The following is a 21,482-nucleotide window of genomic DNA, read 5'->3' on the forward strand; positions in this document are numbered from 1 at the left end:
TAATAAAAGCGTATTTTGCATTAAAGGTTATTTATTTGTGTTTACGTGGGTATGATTTATCATAAGAGCCCAACCTAATACAAAGGTGGCCTTTACCTTACGCTTTGTGTCATGTTCAAAAGAAAAGAAGGATTCTTTTGTAAAGATACAATATCCTACTCGTGCGCAGACAGTAACTTGAAACTATTGGGTTTACGATTTAAGTCGACACTGGTACGTTGAGAGTCATCGATGTAAGTAATTGTTGATAGCTATTTAATACGACCGTTACAATATAATTGTAACCTCGCTGTGAGTTAAATTGTTTTAGGCTTATGTTTTTATCAGCTTTTAACACAATGAGCAAAAGTAAAATAGTGAATTTGAAAGCAGAATAGTATCATTCCATATGGACTCCATAGCATGTTTTTGGAATAAACTGTTTTATTTATTTTAAGCACACCAAGTAAGACAGTACAATGGACAGGTAAATATTCCTTTATCAATATTTATTACTACTTTGATTAAACTATCTTTGATATAATGAGTACTTGACTTTATAGCTGATCTGATCCGAAAGAAAGAATATCGTTTAGCTAGATCCTTTAATCTCGGTGTCCGCTATATAAATGACGTATTATCTTTAAACAATCCTAATTTTGGGGATTTGATACATAGATCGCATATACCCCCAAAGAACTTGAGATAAAGAATACTACAGATACTGTGAGGTGAACCTCATATATACACCTACACTTAGAAATCGATGGTAAAGGAAAACTATTTACCAAACTTTAAGACAACCGTGATGATTTTCATTCAAAATTGTCAATTTTCCTTTCATCTGTGGCAATATCCCTCCATCACCTGCTTATGGGGTGTTCGTATCACAATTAATACGTTATGCCAGAGCTTGCCGAGACTACGCAGACTTTTTTGGTGGAATTCTAACAAATATGCCTCTGGAGCAGGGTTATGTTGCTACAAGATTGAAGTCATCACTACAAAAGTTTTATGGTCGTCATTCGAAAGTTTTCCTTTCCTTTTGTCGTCTACCCCGGACTTGACTTTTTTATGAGCAACTCGACGGGTTTTTCTAGATAAGCAGAGGACGCTTACCCTACCGGTGCACCTGGTCTATGTTCCCAGTTTTTAGTGGAGTCCGAGTTGCTCATTTGCTTTTGTTACTTTGTATGTATGATTTTAGTTACTTCATGTTGTGTATGTCTGTTTTCCACGTCTGGTCTTTGTCCCTGGATTACATTCTTTTGATTACCGCTGTAACCTGGTTCTCTTGATTACTCTTCGAACTGAAGTGGTCAAATGTTTCTAAATGTTTGTAGTTTTTATATCATTTTTATCATTTCTTCTTTAAAATCGAGTTTTTCTCATTTTCTTATAACTGTACAAATGATCAAAATCAGAATCGCCTTGAGCTTAGTTTACTGCAATATAGCAACAATAAAATACAATATTTATGCTTTTTAGACGTGTGTACATTTGTTGGCCTTTGGATGCATAACGATAATCTTAGATTTAACTTTGCACCTCGAATATATCTTTTTTCATATCGTCCGTCATTCTTCCAGTGGTGTGACATTACACTGTGCATGTAGTGAACAGTGTATTGTAGAAGTGCATGAATAACTGTCACTGACGTCCCTTGACTTTATGAAGGTTTAAATTCGGAATTATAATTTACTCTTTAAAGAGTAGTTATTGACGTTTTGTAGTATAAAGTTATGTGGCAATGTAAGAAATGAATTCATTGCGATTCTTTTGTGTCCTGATTATTAAAACCGACATAAAAGGTTTAACTTTATCTGCCTACAAGTTAAAATCATTTAAATATATTGGCTAAGAATATGATGCAGCAAAGTTTCTAACTTGATCATATCTAAAAGGGTTTGGACAAACTTCCCCGGTATCTTTTTCATTGAACCGTACTAACAAGTAAATGATATTACGCATTTAAATAGGCAATGAATCAATGATATATTTGGTTGATTAGGAAAAACCTGGAAAAAAGTTGTAACAACATGAACTTTTAACTGTACTTTCTTGTGATTAAATGTAACATATCGATTATCGAAAGTAAGAAATGACATTTTAATGATAACATTTTTTGCTGAAAAATTCAAAGCATAAAATCAGACTCGAACTGATGCAGAGTGCGGCTGTTAAACCGTGAAAAGCTACATAATTTTAACCGTTTTGGGTGTTTAATATTTTTGCAAAACAGTTTCTATTATCAATAAGAACAAGAACGTTGCCAATCATACATGTGATTTAAGTTTCGTTCATGTACATGTACTAAAGATGATGAGAATGTTTAAGCATAAAATGTTACAAAAACTAAGTTAAAGTCGATGTCGAACGTAGACTGAAAATGTCCGAAAACCGTTTAACCAGCAGACCAGGGCTTACGATAGAGATATAAAGACAAAATCGAAATACCGAATATCAGATCGATTTAAAAATAAATCTTGGAAACTCTATTTTATCGTCGTTTTACCACGGTCTGGCCATTCATTACCCCGAGCAATAGTGTTATTTCTAATAGCACTAGTTTCGTCATATTTTTGAAGAGACGCAGCTTGTGTTGCACGAAATGTTGATAATGTGTTTGTCAATTTTTCACCATGTGGTCTAAGGAGCTTTGTTGCACGTCATCAATTCGTTATTTATTCAATCAGTATTTTTCTTAAGCGTTCTATATACAAGTTAGAGTTGTCTTTCTTGTTATTCGTTACGCGTATCAATACTAACGGTTGTTTTGTTTTAAACTCAATCAAAATTTATTATTTCTAAAGAATAATACCATCGTGATCTCCGTCATTGTTTAAAAGGCATAAAATTTAGAAAACAATAGACGGTCCAGAGAGGGGGTTCAAGGGGTTGGTGTCCCCTTTTTATTGGAACATATGTTATTTTCAAGTGTAAAACGGACAAAAAAAGGCAAATACTGTCCTAGTCTCCCCTTTTATGACTACACGTAAGTTGTTCTTATTTAACAAAATCCGACAAGTTCATCATATTCGAGGTGAAAATATCAACATTAGAATGGTTGTTGGTCATAAGAGTAGTAAAGGTAATGGATCGTCTATGCAGTCGCTCAATTCAACATGTTTGAAATTGAACTCAATATGACCCAAAATACGCTACCTTATTTTTAGTGGACGGAAAACCAGGTGTACCATCAGGTTCAGTAAATTCAGAGATGTAGCAGCACGTTCGGGAAACAGGACTACTTCTGAAGTCAATAGAAGTAGAACACCGATTGGGCGAAAACCTCTCATTGAAGAAGGTAAGTGCTTTTGTCGTGAAAATATTTGAATTATTTTGTTTCTCTCTTTAGGTCGGTGCTCCTTCTTTCATGTTTATTTTTCACGGACTATTATTTCTTTTCTTTCAGGTTGGTGCTGTTTTAGTCCTTAAGTTTTGTTTTGCATGATTTTATTTTCATTTTTGTCATTACTCTCGGGCTTCTTTTATAGGCAGGATCTCTATACTTTGCTTTTTTCCAGATAAATAATGTCCACATTACAATACTTTAATGCATCAAAAGCCTTTACATCTCGCAGATCTGGATACAACTATTTATTTATTTTAGATTCCGTGGCATCGGAAGATTTTGATTTGAAGGTAGAATGTGTGAATTTAAATATAGATACAAATACCAAAGATCATCGTACAGATGAGTACAGCATCAGCAAGGAAAAGAAAGACCTTATTGTCAGACGGGGTCAACCATTTGATGTATCTTTAGAATTTAACAGGGAGTTCGACTTAAAGGCGGACTATTTAAGAATCTCATTCCTTATCGGTATATATATATTTATATCCATAGTTATCAATATTTTAACACTCTTGTATAATATTTCGTTGTTTTTTGGGGGTTTTTTTTTGTTGATTTCTAATAGAAGAATCGTGAAAAAATGTGTAATTTGTTTCTGACACAGCTGTCTAATAAAATAAAAAAACAACATTCCCGTGTTTAACGTCTATACGTCAGTTTAAAGTTAAACCTACTAAACCTACCATCCGCCCCGTGCAGGTCCGGGTGTAAGAATAGGCCTTCAGCAGCGCTAAGCTTGTCGTAAAAGGCGACTAAACAGTGCTCAGAACCATAGCCGAGGGCTAGGGCGTTCTGCCCACAGAGCAACTGGAATGTGTGCCCCAGGAATGGGGTAACCCTGGCGTGTTACATACTGGGGTTGTCAGACTATAATACGGAAAATCTGACCGCAAACCGTAGCGGTGCACCGTATTGGGAAAGATGCCACGTTCCTCGCACGTTAAAGAACCCTACTGTGTTATTCTCCCGGAGTAGGAACTAAAGGGCTCCGCCACAGGAGGCTGAATTGGCCGTCCCTACCCACCTCTTCTTATTTCCAATATCAATCAAAAATTATTAACCCCATTGTCCTTGTGTCCCATCCCTTTTTCATTTCATCATCATTTCATGTTTTTGCTGCTCGGACGTTAAACCCCAACAAACAAACAAAAAAATAAACCTACCATTCACATCATTTTAAATCAACAGAGTTCTAATAGAGAACGGTGTGTTGTTTCAGGGAGCGACCCCTCGCCTCAAAAGGGGACTCTCGTAAAATTAACAATGTTGGAGAAAGAAGATAAGGAAGGATGGAATGCTTGGCTTCTGAAGAATGAAGATAAGAAACTCTCAGTTAGAGTTCTTTCTCCTGCAGATTGTATTGTCGGGATCTGGTCTTTGGTTATTGAAACAAAGATCATGAAAGACCAGAATAAAGTTATTTTGGAGTATGAAAACAAACAACGTATTTACGTCCTATTTAACTCTTGGTGTAAAGGTACGGATAATTGAGTACAGGTATCATATTAAATCATGTATACTTTGTGGAAATTCAAGTTTCGAAAAAGGGCAAGATAAGAGGTTAACATACATCTATAATTGCTTATACCCCATCACGGTGGTACAGTATGATCAGCATGCGATACAAAATCTTTTCACATACAAGATTTTGGATAACCAACCATTAACAAGATATTAGTCTAATTTTATATCTGAGTTAACGAATTTGTAATTCATTTAAAAAAATATCCTTAAATTGTTCGAACATTCCTGTCATCAATCATTCCATATTTCAAGTCAATGATATTGTAGGATTTTTGTTTTATTTTGGTAAGAGGTATGACAATTCTCGTTCGCTTCAAAAACAACGTTTTTTTTTTAAATTTGTTTTTACGCACAGAGGATACAGTTTTCCATCCTGATCCTACATTATTGGAAGAATATATCTTGAATGATCATGGTAAAATTTACCGCGGTAGCAAGTACCAGATAACTCCTAAACATTGGAACTTTGGTCAGGTAATTCCTTTGTCTGTTTTTACTGTCATTGCATGATGTAAACAAATGTATGTCCTAATAATCAGCCTAATAAAAGGAAATGAATTATAACATAACAAAAGATTGCATTCCTTTAACTCTTTCAAGTGAAATAGCATACCTGCGTAAATTCAAATTGGTAATTATGGTTACTTATAAGTACACATATGCTAAGGATGCAATACGCAAACTGAATATAAGAAAACTGTTATTCAGCATTCATCACGATGAATATGCAATGCATTATATCAACTGCATCGCAAATGTGTTTGTGAAATAAAGAATTGTATCTTTTATTGGGGTAGTGTGTGAAAGTCTTTTTTTTTTCTTTTCTTTTTTTAATGTCGTCTAGTTTGAAGACACGATTTTGGACTGTGCCATATACTTGTTAGACAAGCACTTTTCTTGGTGGTCACGAAGAAATGATCCGATCTCCGTTTCTAGAAAACTTTCTGCGTTGGTAAGTACTGTAAAGGACAACTAAATAATGAATTGTGGTGCAAGTGGTTATCATTTAAGTTGAGGAAATGCCCAAATTTAGATTGATTATTAATTACATTTGTAAATCCGTTAAGAATAATTTAATATTCGCACCCACGTGTAGATGTTTTTTTTTTCCATAACGCGGATTTAATGATTATAGCAGCCGACGACAACAAGTATTACAAGACAACGGAATAACATCACTGGTAACATTTAATAAACAACGATTTGGTTCATTATTGCTTATTTTTAGCTGTCTCAAACAGTCTGTCCGTAAGTATGTATGTTTTTTTTTCTTTTCTCTGGTTAAAGACGCTTTGTGTAATATTTAAAGTTCTCGACAGAGCCCACATGTGTTATGTTTAACGACAGTGACAGATTTCGTGCAATAAAAAAGGTGCATTAGTTTTCGCCATACTAAACAAGTTCGTCGTATCATTGATTGACATTGTTCACATGTAGGTAAACTGTCAAGATGAAGATGGTATACTAGTTGGAAATTGGTCGGGTGATTATGAAGATGGTACTTCTCCTTTACATTGGTCAGGTAGCGTCGCCATCCTGCAAAAATACTTTGCGTCAAAGATACCCATCTGTTACGGTCAGTGTTGGGTGTTTTCAGGATTAGTCACTACTCGTAAGTAAATTGCTCATAAGATGTTACATGTATGTCAGTAATAAAGTACAATTTAAGAGGCTCTGCCAGAGAGCACCAGGCAGTGGTGTTCACCTCGAAAAATAAAATAGCTGAAAACATTCTTTTCAGTTAGATATATCATATTGACTTAGAAACTATGCTTTTTTCAAAATAAATGTTTTACTATTTTTATCGACAAAAATATGAAATATAATGAAATATCTGTAATTTCACTGAAAATGCATTGGGGAAACCCATGTTTTAGGGGATATTTTATTTAAATTTTCTGGTTTAATACATTACTTATCACAGATCTTATTTTATGGTAAACCTTAATATGGTTCAGTGTCAAACTATCATCCAGAAACTGTTGGTATCAAATTTAGCATATTGCCAAAATGAGATGTAAAATTACAAAAGATCATGAAAATCTTAGATTCAGCAGAAACAGAATTCCTTAATTTTTAACAAATTATATTCAATAGAACAATAATTATGACGAAAATAACTGCATTGCTGTTTAAACCTGATATTAGTTTATGAAAGTAAAAAATAAAATCCTTGGTATCGAATTTGGCATTTTGCCAATTAAATCCCAAAAACTGGTTAAATTCACAAAATTAAGAAAAACATATATTTTCAACGTTTTTCCAACATTTGTTGGATCAATATTAGATCTCCCTGGAAAATTAAGAAATGGAGAAAAGTCTTTTTTTGTGGAGTTTTTGGGTCATCATTTTACAAATAAATGTTACACATATGTTTTAAATTATTTCAGCTTTGTTTAAACGATACTAGATCTTACAAAATATGGATTGGTATCTAAGCTGGCACACAGCCAATTTTATCTACAACTCCTGTAAAATCACTAAATTGGGAAAGGATTTTTTTCAGTTTTTGAAATTAATATTGTTACAGGTATGCTTGAAAGTATCTTAGCTTTGTTTTAGCAATAGTAAACATAGATTGATCTGTGTTCTTGTTTTAGTTTTAGGGTGTGAATGTTTGTTCGTTGTTGAGGGCCCTCATCCAGCATCAAAATGCAGAGCAGGAATGGGGGTCCTGTTCATTGATGTCGTTTTTTTTAATGTGTCGTGTGAGTTTTTTCAGATGCACATTCACTCCACAACCCTACTTTTATATGTATCCAAGTTGCCTTTTCTTATCTAATAACCATAAATAGCTGTGTAAAGTTTCAGTTATGATCCATTTAAACTTTCTAAAATTTTCATGTTTTTTTTCTTACTTTGAACAAGGCTTCATGAAATTCAGCTGAGTTGTGGTAACAAACTTGTAAGACTAAACGCCTTCCTTTCTAAGAATCCTGATACGAAGAAGTTGAAGTTTAGCATGTGGATGTCATATATAGCTGAGAAAATTGTGATGAAATTTAGGCAATTTACTGAAGGAGTTGAAACATTCCCCATAAGTATGTAAATAGGAGTAGTAAAGCATTAGACCTGAAAATTTATCCGATTATATTGGAATACAGAAAGATTCAGTGTACCAAGTGTCAATTAGGTAGCTGTGATTTGTTGATTAGAAAATTGAAATTGGTGAAAAACAGAAAATGTACTGAATAGTTTCATAGAAGATGTTTGGAAAATGGAGTTATCACAGATATTGAAGTTAAGAAAATTTAGTCATAAAGGACACATGTTTCAACCTAAAGTTCTCATCAGCTACGTTTGCAAAATATATATCGAAGGATCGGTATATTCACAAAGTTCTAAGATCAAAGGTCAAATGTGCTACATATATAAATGTAATACAACATCAGTACATCATAGAAGTGACATTCAACTATTATAATATGAGAAATTAATCCCCTCACACAAAAAGTATCATAATGTTCAATGTCATCCCTTATAAAAGTCTATGACAAAGAAATTGTTTCATTCACTTTTTGTACAATATTAATATCATAAATATCAATGGAGTAATAGGTTAAGCAGTATAAAATCTTCACTTCAAAATAATCCAGTACATACAGGCTATTCCATGTCTTCTGAAACTGAAAGTACAATCATATGAATATCATTATATAGAAGTAGTCTATCAACAAGCTTAGATTATTTTCATGCCATTTATGTGTGTCATTTGTTGTCTTCTGACTTGTGCGTGCGTGCGTGTGTGTGTGTGTGTGTGTGTGTGTGTGTGAAGCTGAAAAAGTGCATTGGTCTCCAAAAATATTTTCTTCCTAATTTAAATCTTTTTCAGCAATGTTTTGCAATGTTTTATGTATATGCATTTCTATATATCTTTTTTTACTACCATTATAGAAATTGTAAGTTTAACCTGAGTTATCCATACAAACGTCCCAAAGGACTATTCAAATAAGAGTGTTCAGTTGACAAGATATTAGGCCTTGATTCATGGCTTCAGATGCATCATTTTGATCTTTTACTGAAAAATTAGAAATTAGTAAAATTAAATTTACCTCCTATAATTGCTTTTGTTAGTCTACAATAAATGTATTTTTAACATTCATTAAAGAAATAAGCAGGTAACATCTGTATAAAAACTCTAAGAAATATTGCAATTTGAACAATAATAAATTTGGCATGAAATTGGTCTTTGACCTACTGACCTCAAATTTATAAGGGTTCTTCCTTACCCTTTAACCTTTCAACCTTAATCATCACCATACAACTTGGGATATAATGTTTCCTTTATAAACTAGATAACATTGAAATCCAAGCAAGCATTAAAAAATGCAGGAAAATGAACAACACGGACCCCGAAAAGGGCACAGCATCTGGATTTATGTTTTGTTGAAATTTCATGATTTTAAGAGTTCAAAAGTTATAGCCCGGGTACTAATTTTGGATAGATGTTGCAGCAGGGACAAAAAAGAAATGCATTTCACCATGACTGCATTCTAGGACTTTTCTATTTCTTGTTAATTATGATTGAGCTATTTTTTTTCACATGTTTGTTCAGCAGTGCACAACTTGCTGAGTACACAGTGTTCCGCTGATTTTACTTTTTGTGTTTGCAATTATATTAATGATCTTTTTTTTACTAACATTTCTTCAATGGTGCAGTGGCTAGGGACAACTGGATAATAATGTTTGTAATATTGTATTGAGAACATTTTTCGGAATGTTCAGACCATTGCCGGCATTGGGGTTATCAATAATCACCTGTTCCCACTGGGACAACAATACCAAACAATTGCTATATCTCACTGGATTGAGTGATATTGACACGTCTCTCTGGTTTCCCCTTTCCATTGCGATCTGGATAGTGGCATCTTGATCTCTCTAGTGGTATCCAGTTGATTCCAAGAACAGACTTGTGGAAATCACACACTGTTAGTTAATGCCAACTGTTATCAAACACGCCCGTCCTGATGGCAATAAGATGTCCCTAACAATCGATTTTTTCACATATTTTACACTTGGATAAATGTGAGTTTACAGGTAATGTCACATTTTTCAGACATTTCAAGCCATCAGTGCATTATTTTCGGACGAAGAAACAATATTTCCAATGGAACAAAAAGACATATCAATTCATATATTCATATCAAAAGGTACAAATGTATGTAAAAGTGGTATAAAAGGGTAAAAACTTATAAAAAGTCAATTTCTCTCAAAGAAAACATCTCTTGACAGCAGATGACAGCAGACAACAATATAAGTCCTTTTTGTTCTTCAAACTGATGCGTTCCCTTATTTGGTATATCTGAAAACCTAAAATTGCGATAAAACCCACCAAGTTCCTTCAAAATACAAGCGCCTGAAGAGAATCTCATAACAGATACCAAAGATTTCTGTATCTTCATTTTATACTTTAGTGTATACCATTTACATTTCTGTATTGGTTGTTCTGCTTGAGATATGAATGTCTATGATTCACTATACAAGCAACCAAAATCAGATACATTTTGGAATTGAAAGCTTGAATAAAAATTAAGTATTAGCGAATATGCAGTGATATTATTTCAAAATACATCAAAAACAACAGAAAACACATATAATCTGAAAATCCTTGGTGAATACTTTTTTTCAATTTTGCCTGGCTTTCTCTGACAGAGCCTCTTAAATAGTTTTACAAATAAATAGCTATAGCTTCTATACAACCTGAATCTAGTAATCAAAGGTAAGACTTAAGGAGGTAGACCTAGGGTAAGGGACATAACTCTTAAAAAATCATTGGAACGTTTGTATTCAGCATTTTACATTAATATTATGTAAGCATCTATTTAACTTGGATTGATTTTATTCTGCTTCAAAAGAAAACTTGACAGGCTTTGGTGAAATTGAATATGATACAAACATATGACTGATTTCAAGAGTAATATCCCTCACCATAGGTCTACCTCCTTAAACTACAATGTTGGAGTGAAAAAAGTTTCCTTAATTAAAAAAACAAAATATTTAATGTTTTATTAAATGCATTTGTTTACTAATTAACCTCTTTGCCATTAGTGTACATGTATATAATAATCTGTCTTGTTAAGTTTACAAATCTATTTTTTTTCAACGGAGTAACTTAGATACCGTCGTTATTGTTTTCTCAAGTTTGCAGAACACTTGGTATTCCGGCCAGGAGTGTAACTAACTTTGCATCTGCCCACGATTGTGACGGTTCAGTTTCTATAGATACCTATTTTGATATGGATGATAGTCCATTGGAGGAACTGAATAAAGACTCAGTATGGTAATTTGTTATACACAATTATGAACCTATCTATAACGAAGTTTTATAGGTAAACTTGGCACCAGTTTTGCATCATTCAAATCAACGAGACGAGTTCGAGTATTACTTAAGGCCACATTTCCGCTCAAATACCTTTTTTTTTTTTTTTTTTTTTTTTTTTTTTTTTTTTTTTTTTTTTTTTTTTTTTTTGGTGAGTCCGGGTTGTTCAATTGTACATCAATTTCTGTTTTAAAATTTTTTTAAGAAACTGTTGTTAACAAGCATTTTCGATACTATTGGGTGTCTGTAAATTAAGCGTCCGAAAATGTACCGAATCCTGATTTGAACTGTTTTAAATTTGCTTACAATGCTTACTTACAATGTTGCAATCTTCAAAACGCAATAGTATTTTGTAATTTACAGGAATTTTCATGTTTGGAATGACGTATGGATGACACGACCAGATTTGCCAAGTGGTTATGGTGGATGGCAGGCTATTGATGGCACACCACAAGAAGCTAGCGACGGTTCATATCTCTTATTTTTGGTGTCATTAGATAAAAAAAAGATACTTTCTGTCAATGTGTCAAAATCAGATTTTAGTATTTCTTTTAACATTCAATCATAGTTTATCAATTTTAGTTCCTGAACGATATATTCTTGACAAATGATTTTCATTATTGAGTTTTCAAAAAGACAACAGACAAACAACAGGCAGCAACAAAACCATACACAAGGTTAGATCGACAGGTTATAATTAAAAAAAAGTGACCGATTTGACAATGAAAACAAAGTGTCGATACATTACATGTACAATACAACCGAGGTGAAACAATTCGAAATTAAGAAAAACAAGTTTTGGCCCTACGATTTGTAATAATGATTTACTGAGTAAAACATCTGCGGTAGGCGATTAACGTTTAATTTAATTTCAGAGGTAACACGCTTTCTAATTTGATAGAAAATAGTGTCTATCTTCTCAAAGACCAAACTTTGTAAATGACTGTTACGTCATCAGCCTTTTTTGATGATTTACTCGGGTAAAACAAATTTAAATTATAAGGAGTGACTCTTATATTTCTTCGATCTATTAAAAAAAAACATCAATGCCCGTGCTGCACACTTGAAAATAACATGCTACACATTTATTTCTTTATAGACCGAAAACATATATTACACTCATTCCTTAAATTTGTCAATATTATTAAAGCATTTACTTTGTTTAGGTCGCAATGCAAGTCAATTCGAGTATAGAATGCGCTTGCTAAGTTTCAAAAAATATGCTGGCTAAAGTCAAATTTGAACAAAACACAAAGAATCTTTGCAATCGAAAAAAATATGATACTTTTCTAGAAAAGCAGAGGACGCTTACCCTACCGGTGCACCTTCTCCATGCTCCCTGTTTTTAGTGGAGGCCGAGTTCCTCATTTACTTTTGTTACTTTGTATGTATGATTTTAGTTACTTTATGTTCTTTGTTGTGTATGTCTGTATTCCATGTCTGATCTTTGTCCTTGGATTTCATTCTTTTGATTACCGCTATAACCTTGGTTCCCATGGTTACTCTCTCATAACAAAGGGTGTTGGAACTCAATCATTAATCATATTTCCCAGTTTCCTTAAAGAAACATGAATATAAAGACTTAAATTTTCAAAACTGTTCAATATAAAATGGTTATAAAATATGATGAATAGGTTACTATCAATGTGGTCCTGCTCCATTGCTTGCTATTAAACAAGGAAAGATAAATCACCAATACGATGCTCCATTCATATTTGCGGAAGTAAATGCCGACCGGATATACTGGAGGTTCGACGATAATGGCGAGATCATAAAAATAGATGTAAAAAAACTGAGGTAAGATATGTTTAAGCTAGCCTAGGGATTTGTAAAGTAGAGTGCTTAAACATACCAAAGAATAAATCAAAATACAAAATGGAGAGGTCAGCATTTCCATAAATCTAAAATAATATATGTTGTATATTCAGTCTTCATTTCTTGAATTTCTAATTTCGCTTTAATCACGGTTATTCTTGGTCTTACATTAATCAAAACTCGATATTTAATGGCAACATAACAGAAGATGTTGAAAGTATATAACAATTTAAAAATGATCGTCTCAATGGTTTTACCAAAAACTGGTTAAAATTAATACAGTCATGCATGCTTCTCATTTGAATGAACAGATACGATGGCAACGTACATACAAACCCTTTGCTTCACTTTCTTCAGCGTCGGAAATCACATCAGTACAAAGATACCTGTGGGGAAACCACTTGGAAACTGGGAATGTATTTGTGCCGATCGAGAAAGACAGGATATCACCATAGAATACAAGCACGAAGAAGGTAATCTATACATAGGACCCACTATAGTACCTTAAGGAAAATGCATTTAATGAACACCCTTTGGACAATGTAAACAACATCATCTCCTGAATTAATATAAATATAAAATAAGATCAGGAAAGGTAAGCATTTTTTCCGAAATTGTAAAGACTTTAAAAAATCATATCCGGTCTGCATTTACTTCCGCAAAACCTTTTATACTTGATTACTTTATTTATATTTTTTTTATGTTTCAAACCATTAATCAATATAAAGAAAAGAGATATGTTTTACTACATTTTAAGGAACTGATGAAGAGAGAGCTGCAGTGATCCAAGCAAACCAATACTCGTCAAAAGCTGGTATTTATATGGAAGAGGGGAACAAAAACGTATGTTAAGATAACTTTGTCGTAGTCACGTGGTCTGAGTTCTGATTATGTGACTATGATTTATGTAAACGACATTGCATATCACAAATTTTTACATTCCCTTAGCACAATCAGCGCTTAAAAATGATACCTTTCTTCATTATACAGATTTGTTGCCATCATTTTAGATATTGGTTTCCACAGACTCTTTAAACCAGTTTGTGTGAAAAGTCAAGATGAAGAAAAACGATCACTTCTTCCACTAACGTTTTTCAACAAAGGCATAGATGCAATTAATTTGACTAACATCCTCCATCACAAAAACGTTACCAACAAAATTCCCCCATATTTCAAATCCATACCAGTTATATCACATTCCTATACTTCATCCATTGCATCAAAAATTTTCAATTATAAAAGACTATTGCAGAACCTCGAGATTGAGGACTTCAAGGCTAAACCATCTGACTGTTCTTGCAAAACTCTCCATTCAAATATGGTCCTTCCGGTCACGTCGTTACTGGATATTTGTCCATCATCGAAAACGAATCTCTACGTAATATCCTTTCTAAAGGTCCAAAGTACCGTGAACCGCGCTCCATAAATTGGAATTATAACTTTAAAGTTCTTATGGATGCCATGGAGGACTACGCAAGAAAATGGATAAAAGTAGAACAAGAAGACATTGATTCTCTGTCAGAGTGGTTAAAGGGCGTGAGGTCCTTAATTTTGAAACGAATTTAAGTTTTAAGTAAGTCAATGAGTGCCAATGCAACATCCGTTTACAAGGACCCTGATGTAGCAAAAATGTTGTCTACTATACATGACAAAAATGTTTTCGTACCAGCAGACAAAGCCCAAAACAACATTGTTTTTGTCTGCAAAACGTTTTACGTCCAATGTTTATTATCAGAGGTAGACGTAGAAAATAATAGCAGCGATAAGACCTATACTGCTACCAAACTCTCCAAAGAAGAAATTGTGGAAAACCATTAATCTGTGCTATCCTTTTTTGGTCTCTCTACCAAGAACGATAACTGTGATTTACCGTCTATGTACTGGATTTCTAAACTCCACAAGAATCCATACAAACAACGTTACTTAGCTGGATCTGCAAAACGTACCACCAAACCTCTTTCAAAACTTTTGACTTCTATACTCACAGCCGTCAAAGAGAGTTTGCAGTCCTACCACAACACTTGTTACTCCCGTAGTAGTATTAATTCAATATGGATCCTGGAAAATTCGAAAGGTCTTTTGGAGACAATCAGTTCAAGGCTATTATCAGAATATAATAGCATTAAAACCTATGATTTTTTAACACTGTATACTTCTATTCCACATACTCAGTTAAAGTCCAGACTTAAAAACATTATGCATCGTTGTTTTGCCAAAAAGATGGTACACCTAGATACAAATATATAGTTCTTGGTAGAGGTTCCTCATACTTTGTAAGAATAATAACGTATTTATCTAGTGTGGTGGACGCGTTTTTCAACAAACGGTCGGCATTCCAATGGGAACAAATTGTGCTCCTCTACTTGCTGGCCTATTCCTTCACTCTTATGAGGCTGACTTTATAGCTGATCTGATCCAAAAGAAAGAATACAATGTGTCATTTAGCAAGACCATTTAATCTCAGTCTCTGCTATGTAGATGACGTATTAGCTTTAAACAATTCTAATTTTGGGGATTTGATACATCGCATCTACTCCAAAGAACTTGAGATAAAGGATACTACAGACACTGTGAAGTCAGCCTCATATCTTGACCTACACTTAGAAATCGATTGTAAAGGAAAACTATGGACCAAACTTTACGACAAACGTGATGACTTTTCATTCAAAATTGTCAACTTTCCTTTCATCTGTGGCAACATCCCTTCAGCACCTGCGTATTGAGTGTTCATGTCACAACTCATACGTTATGCCATAGCTTGCCGAGACTACGCACACTTTTTGTATCGCGCTAGTATTCTAACAAATAGGCTTCTGGAGCTGGGTTATGTTGCTACAAGATTGAAATTATCACTACAAAAGTTTTATGACCGTCATCAAGAACTCGTGGATCGTTATGGTGTATCCATCTGCGCCATGAAAACTGATTTGTTCAACGTGTCATAGTTTTCCCTTCCCTCTTTCATCTAACTCGGACTTGACTTTTTATGAGCAACTCGGTGGGTGTTTCTAGAAAAGCAGAGGACGCTTACCTTACAGTTGCACCTGATCCATGCTCGCAGTTGTTAGTGGAATTCATTTGCTTTTGTATGTGCGCTTTTAGTTACTCTATCTTCTTTGTTGTTAAATTTGTCTGTTTTCCATGTCTGGTCTTTGTCCCTGGATTACATTCTTTTGATTACTGCTATAACCATTGATTCCCTTGATTACTCTTTCTATATGGAGTAAAGTGCCAATTGTATGGTAAATGGGGTGGGAAGTCGAGATTCGTAACAGTTGAGGGGAGAATAAGAAAAATGGGTTTTAATCATCTATTTATTACAAAATTAGATTAATTTCAGTTAACATTTTTTTGTAAAATGTATGTTTAAGAATTTAACGTATATGAAATTTCAGTTGAAAATAATATAATAGTGAAAAATTACAAAGGGAGAATGGGGACGTTTCTATGGAGAATGAAGCAATGAGGAATGGGGAGTGGAGTGGTATATGATGTAAAGGAAAAATTATGAAAGTGAAGTGATATTATCGCTGCTTCTTCTGACTTCACACAACAGCACTATTTTAACTAATCTAATCTGAGGTCTGTCCACTACCCACTTAGAATTTCATTTTAAAATCAGGATGTAACGTTCAGTTTGAAAGACCTCGACAAACTGGAATATGGCAACGACTTAGTGGTAACACTCAAAGTAACCAATAATAGTAAAGAAGAACGAACTGTAACAGGATGTCTTTGTATTAGCAGTATGTATTATACTGGAATTCCAGCTCACAGAGTTGCTAAACTCAAGATACAACAAACAATTCAACCAAAAGATGGTAAGAACTAATGTTTTAGAATTTGATTGGGCAATATCTATAGGTCGACAAAAAAGACTAATGACAAAATTATTTTCACTTAATATCGTTTACATGTATGTTCCATTTATATATGATATTATGCTGTTAAAATCAATCTTAAATATGTTATCCGAATGCATAGTAAAATAATACAACCACAACCATTACATTGACGTTCTGTTTCATGCGCAAGGTCGATCAAAGATGCCAGATAGAGGGGGTCGTAAATATAAGTAATTGCCTAGCGGAGTAACCACTCAGAATCAGCCTCTGATGCTCCCAGTGGTTTATGAAATCTGATTTGCAAATTATTACAAATTGTTTACGTATATATCCGTGCTTATGTCGGATATTGGAATGCGAGTTTGTGGAGTACACTGCTTTATCGGTGACGTCCTTGATTTAATTTTTATTAATCTAAAATACAGAAATGCATATCTTATCTTACTTGACGAATCTATATATCGGGGAAAGTTTACTATACAAACATATGTGATAATTTGAAATTGTTTACCGTAGAATATTATTTTCAGAAAACAACATTCAATTGAAAGTTACTTTTGATGACTATTATGAGAAGCTGGTTGAAGAATGCCATTTGCAGGCTTCATGTATGTGCCGTGTTTTAGAAACACAACAAGTTCACGTCGATCAAGACCCATTTCGTCTCATCAAACCAGATCTATTGATCAAGGTATGATTTGTTTGCTCATTTATAGTGCTTCTGGAGAACAAAATAAACGAATTAACAGGGGTGAATCAAGATTTATTCCATGAAGTAGTCACTGTAATTCGTCCGCAAATGAAGTTTTTTTTCCGGATGTCATTTTGTATTGCATGTTCGTGATGCTTTTATAACATAAAACGAGAATGGAAACGGTGAATATGTCAAACATGCAAAACCTACACCGGGGTGAAAAATGTCAGCTCAAGGCCATCCACGTGTCTGCAATGAACGACCAGAAACCGTCACACCACAGGGCAGGCTGCAGCTGGCACCAAAACAACATTATCCTATATGTACTCGCAGCATCTGATAAGAAATCGTATTTTTACGATACAGTATTATTACCTGTATTGACTTTTTTAAACTTACACAGATTTTTTTCACTCAGCAGGGGGGAAACTGTATTGAAAAATTTTCGATTATTTGCCGAAAGCACCGATAAATTTGCACATTTTTTGCGTAGTTTGCCACTTTAACCTATTTATGTCTTTTTACATTACTTAAAATCAAGCATTTTAAATTTGCTTTCATTTATAAACCTAAGTTTGTTTTGATGTGATACGCATAATGCACAATTTCAGGCACCCGAAAAGGGAAAGGTTGACGAAAAACTGAAAGTCAATATCTCCTTTACTAATCCTCTAAAGATAGCTTTAACTGGGTGTAGTCTGACTATTGAAGGACCAGGTCTGCAAGAACCAAGAACAAATAAAGAAGGGTAATTAAATATTTACAGGGCAATCAGTCTAGACGGTAGTTACAGTGTTCCCAGTCCGGGGTGATTAAATAAGAACGCAACCATCGAGCTCCACGGAGCAGCAGTCTTTCGTTTTCTCTCTTACTGCTTCAGGCACGCATTACAAAGTTCTCGAACATTACTAAAATTCAACGTCATTTGACGATCGGAATCGTTCACATTTTGACGACTTTTCAATATTCTTGCATTTCTGAGAGGGTTTGCTGCAGCGTCTGGAGTGAATTTCAAGCCATTTCCGCTACCCTAAAAATTAACCTCGGACGTAGAAAGGAAAATTTTTGGTTATATAGCAATGAAATTAAGAACTTTGTCGAGAATTTTGGCACAAAGCGATAAGCAAGGAAAAAGAGAAATGGTTAAAATTTCAACAAGTAAAACTATAATTTTAGAATCGGATCGGTCAAATTCCGGCCTCTTTTGTGTAACTAGAAAGGCTTCGTAGCTTGCGAAACTCGTTGTTAACTTTAAATGCGTTTGCTTTGTTTATGATTGTTGCCATTCATGTATCGGTTTGTATGTAAAATTTCATTGTTATTTTTGTCCCTAAATTCCATAAATTGATGGTACATACATGTACTTAGTACTAGTATAAAAGTTAAATCATTTCTACGTTAATTATTCGATGAACATCCCCCTTCCTCTCTACACACAAACAAGAACACACACTATTGTTGATTTGATATCAGAAGCGACTAAAACTAAACGAGCTTGAGTATTTCTTGTTTTTGTTGTATATTTGTTATTGTTTTGTTTTTTCTTTATTTTTTCTTCTCGTTGATATGGGGTATCATTGTTCTATTTGTTTTTTATAAAAATGAAATTTATTTTCAAATGAACGTAAAAATTAGGATTGCAACTTATAGAAAATGAATATACATGTATGAAATTTAAGTAATATAAATACTTTACATATCATTTCATGTTTTTTTTTCAGAATTGTAAAACCAAACCAAACATTTACAACTACAGTTGAAATTGTCCCTGTGAAACCAGGCAAGAGGAAGCTGATTGCATCATTTAACTCGAGACAGTTAAACCAAGTGGAAGGTTCATGTGAAATAACAATCATTGCATAAATATGTATTTCGTGAAATATTACAAATGTATATCATTTATATTTTTGAATGATACTCGCTTATTTCTTCTTCTTTAAGGTTTGTAAATGTGTAGGTTTTTGAGTGTACACATATTGCTTAAAAGATGTTTTTTTATTCAAACATAACATGGTTAAAAAACCAAATTATGCTTTAACTAATCAATGAGCTTAGGCAAACGTGTGTGTGTTTGTGTGTGTGGAATATTTCAACGTTCTCGTACCATCGTGTAGAACCATTTTATTCTATATTACATTTTCGACTTGCAAGATTGAGATACTCACAATTTAAGTTTAGGTTAATTGATTATTTAAAACTTTTTTCAATCTAAAATTTAGTTTTTAGGAATGTTCTACGTCCTACCACGATATGAACTGCTTTTTACAGAACAATGAAACGAATGCACAATCCATAATTACTCTTAATGACAGTTTGCCTATTAATATGGATGTTTACAATCATCAGTTTTTTTTTATTTTAATTCGTTAGTATATACAGCATATGTGTTAAAACTTCTTTTATGTAACTTTACACCAGTACTTTTAACATGTTCGTAATAAAAGTGAAATTACTGTACACAACTATTAATTTTTGTGCTTATTTGAATTTCGGGTCAACCGTCTTCGAAGTTTTAATTTGGTTACTGATGTGATTTAATGTTAACAGATGAACTCCATCTAAAATCAGAATTTAAAAATTGTTGACGTTAAGCAGTGGACCATTCCCATTGTAACGAGAAGTACAAAAATAAAGATCCAGATAAGTATATCTTTATTGACTTTCACCACACGAACCTCCATGCGTCAACTGCATTTGTTTACACAAGTCTTTAATGAAGTTGCCACTGGCTTTGTGGATCACTGAAATTAGATAATGTAATTTCTTAAATAAGCATGTGTAGGTGTTTACTTTAACCCATATACAATACACAACAAAGTCATTTTATAAGCTACTTAATTAATTAAAATGAAACTCCTATGAAGATGCATTACCTTTGATAATACACAATTTTCCCACGAGAGAAGAGAGAACAACTGCACGAATGTTCAAAGTTGTCACCTGTCTCCATGTTTATTTTTCAATTAAATACAAATATTTTCAGCCATTTAGGCCCATTCCAAAAGTATTTTATGTAACTTTTATCACTTATATATTTACATGTAAGTATAAACATGGAACTTTAGATGGTGATGTCATTGTTGAAATTCTGAATATTTTTTTTATAATAATTCAGAAATAACTGTACATATACCATCAATTTAATTGTAAGAAATGACTCACTTATATTGATGTGGAGAAACTACACTCGACAGCTGAACGTGTAAAACTGGAATATTCTAATATGCTGGTGTCTGAGGGACATAGATTTATATTCAACTAATCTAAAATCTCTCTTTAAATCGTATATTACACGAAGATATAATACTAAAAAAGATATTTTAATATAAATACTCAACTTTCTTAAAAGATATTTACAGAGTGTAAACTCAAATAGCCCCTCCGCAGAATTGTTTTAACCGCTTCCAATTAAGATGGACTGGGGTTCCGCGAGGTCCCAACTTTTCATTTAATAAACAAAATGTTGATTAACGTGATGTAAATAGTACACAGATGTGTAACATTAAAAACGTGTCAACTACTCTTTAATTAAACTATTCGCATTGAAATCATGTTTAACTAAGGTATTGAAACGCAATTATAAAATATAGAAGTCACCTTTTATACCCCTTTTACTTGCATAAGCTCTCTTCCGAATATTGCGTGAGGGTACTGCAGGGGTACATTCTAACCATATTTTAAATTGCTATAGTAATCATAATATGAAAGTTCACTTACTTTTTAAAGAACAGACGTGATTTTCATGATAACGTTGTCGACTAAGGTATTGAAACAACAGAACTTCGCCATTAAATAATCTATCTTCCGAATACTGCTTTACGACATAGAGAGAGAGTGGGTATGGTGGGGGTACATTGCATCCTTATTTTTTTGAAGTTGTTATTGTGATAATTATACATAAATGTTTCGCTTACTGAAGTACATAAATGATATTCATGAACAAAAAAT

General features: G+C 33.4%; 1 protein-coding gene across 2 annotated transcripts; it reads left to right on the top strand.

Annotated features, from left to right (window-relative positions):
- The first annotated feature begins 101 nt into the window (after window positions 1-101).
- On the top strand, window positions 102-19,996 carry LOC148616318 (hemocyte protein-glutamine gamma-glutamyltransferase-like). 2 transcript variants are annotated; one of them, XM_088583231.1, is made up of 17 exons: window positions 102-233; window positions 438-466; window positions 3,156-3,286; window positions 3,593-3,805; window positions 4,557-4,814; window positions 5,217-5,335; window positions 5,706-5,813; window positions 6,299-6,473; window positions 11,003-11,141; window positions 11,544-11,647; window positions 12,815-12,977; window positions 13,353-13,468; window positions 13,753-13,838; window positions 16,618-16,816; window positions 17,371-17,531; window positions 18,146-18,282; window positions 19,256-19,996. In XM_088583231.1, the coding sequence occupies exons 2-17, from the start codon at window positions 459-461 to the stop codon at window positions 19,395-19,397; spliced, it is 2,259 nt and encodes a 752-aa protein (XP_088439357.1). In that variant the 5' UTR covers window positions 102-233; window positions 438-458; the 3' UTR covers window positions 19,398-19,996. The 2 variants fall into 2 exon arrangements, with proteins under 2 accessions (XP_088439357.1, XP_088439358.1); XM_088583232.1 differs by lacking the exon at window positions 102-233 and adding an exon at window positions 258-291.
- The last annotated feature ends 1,486 nt before the right edge of the window (window positions 19,997-21,482 follow it).

This window comes from Perna viridis, chromosome 5, assembly GCF_037379345.1.
Source record: "Perna viridis isolate PV_CMFRI_1.1 ecotype Kerala chromosome 5, ASM3737934v1, whole genome shotgun sequence".
Taxonomy (NCBI): domain Eukaryota; kingdom Metazoa; phylum Mollusca; class Bivalvia; order Mytilida; family Mytilidae; genus Perna; species Perna viridis.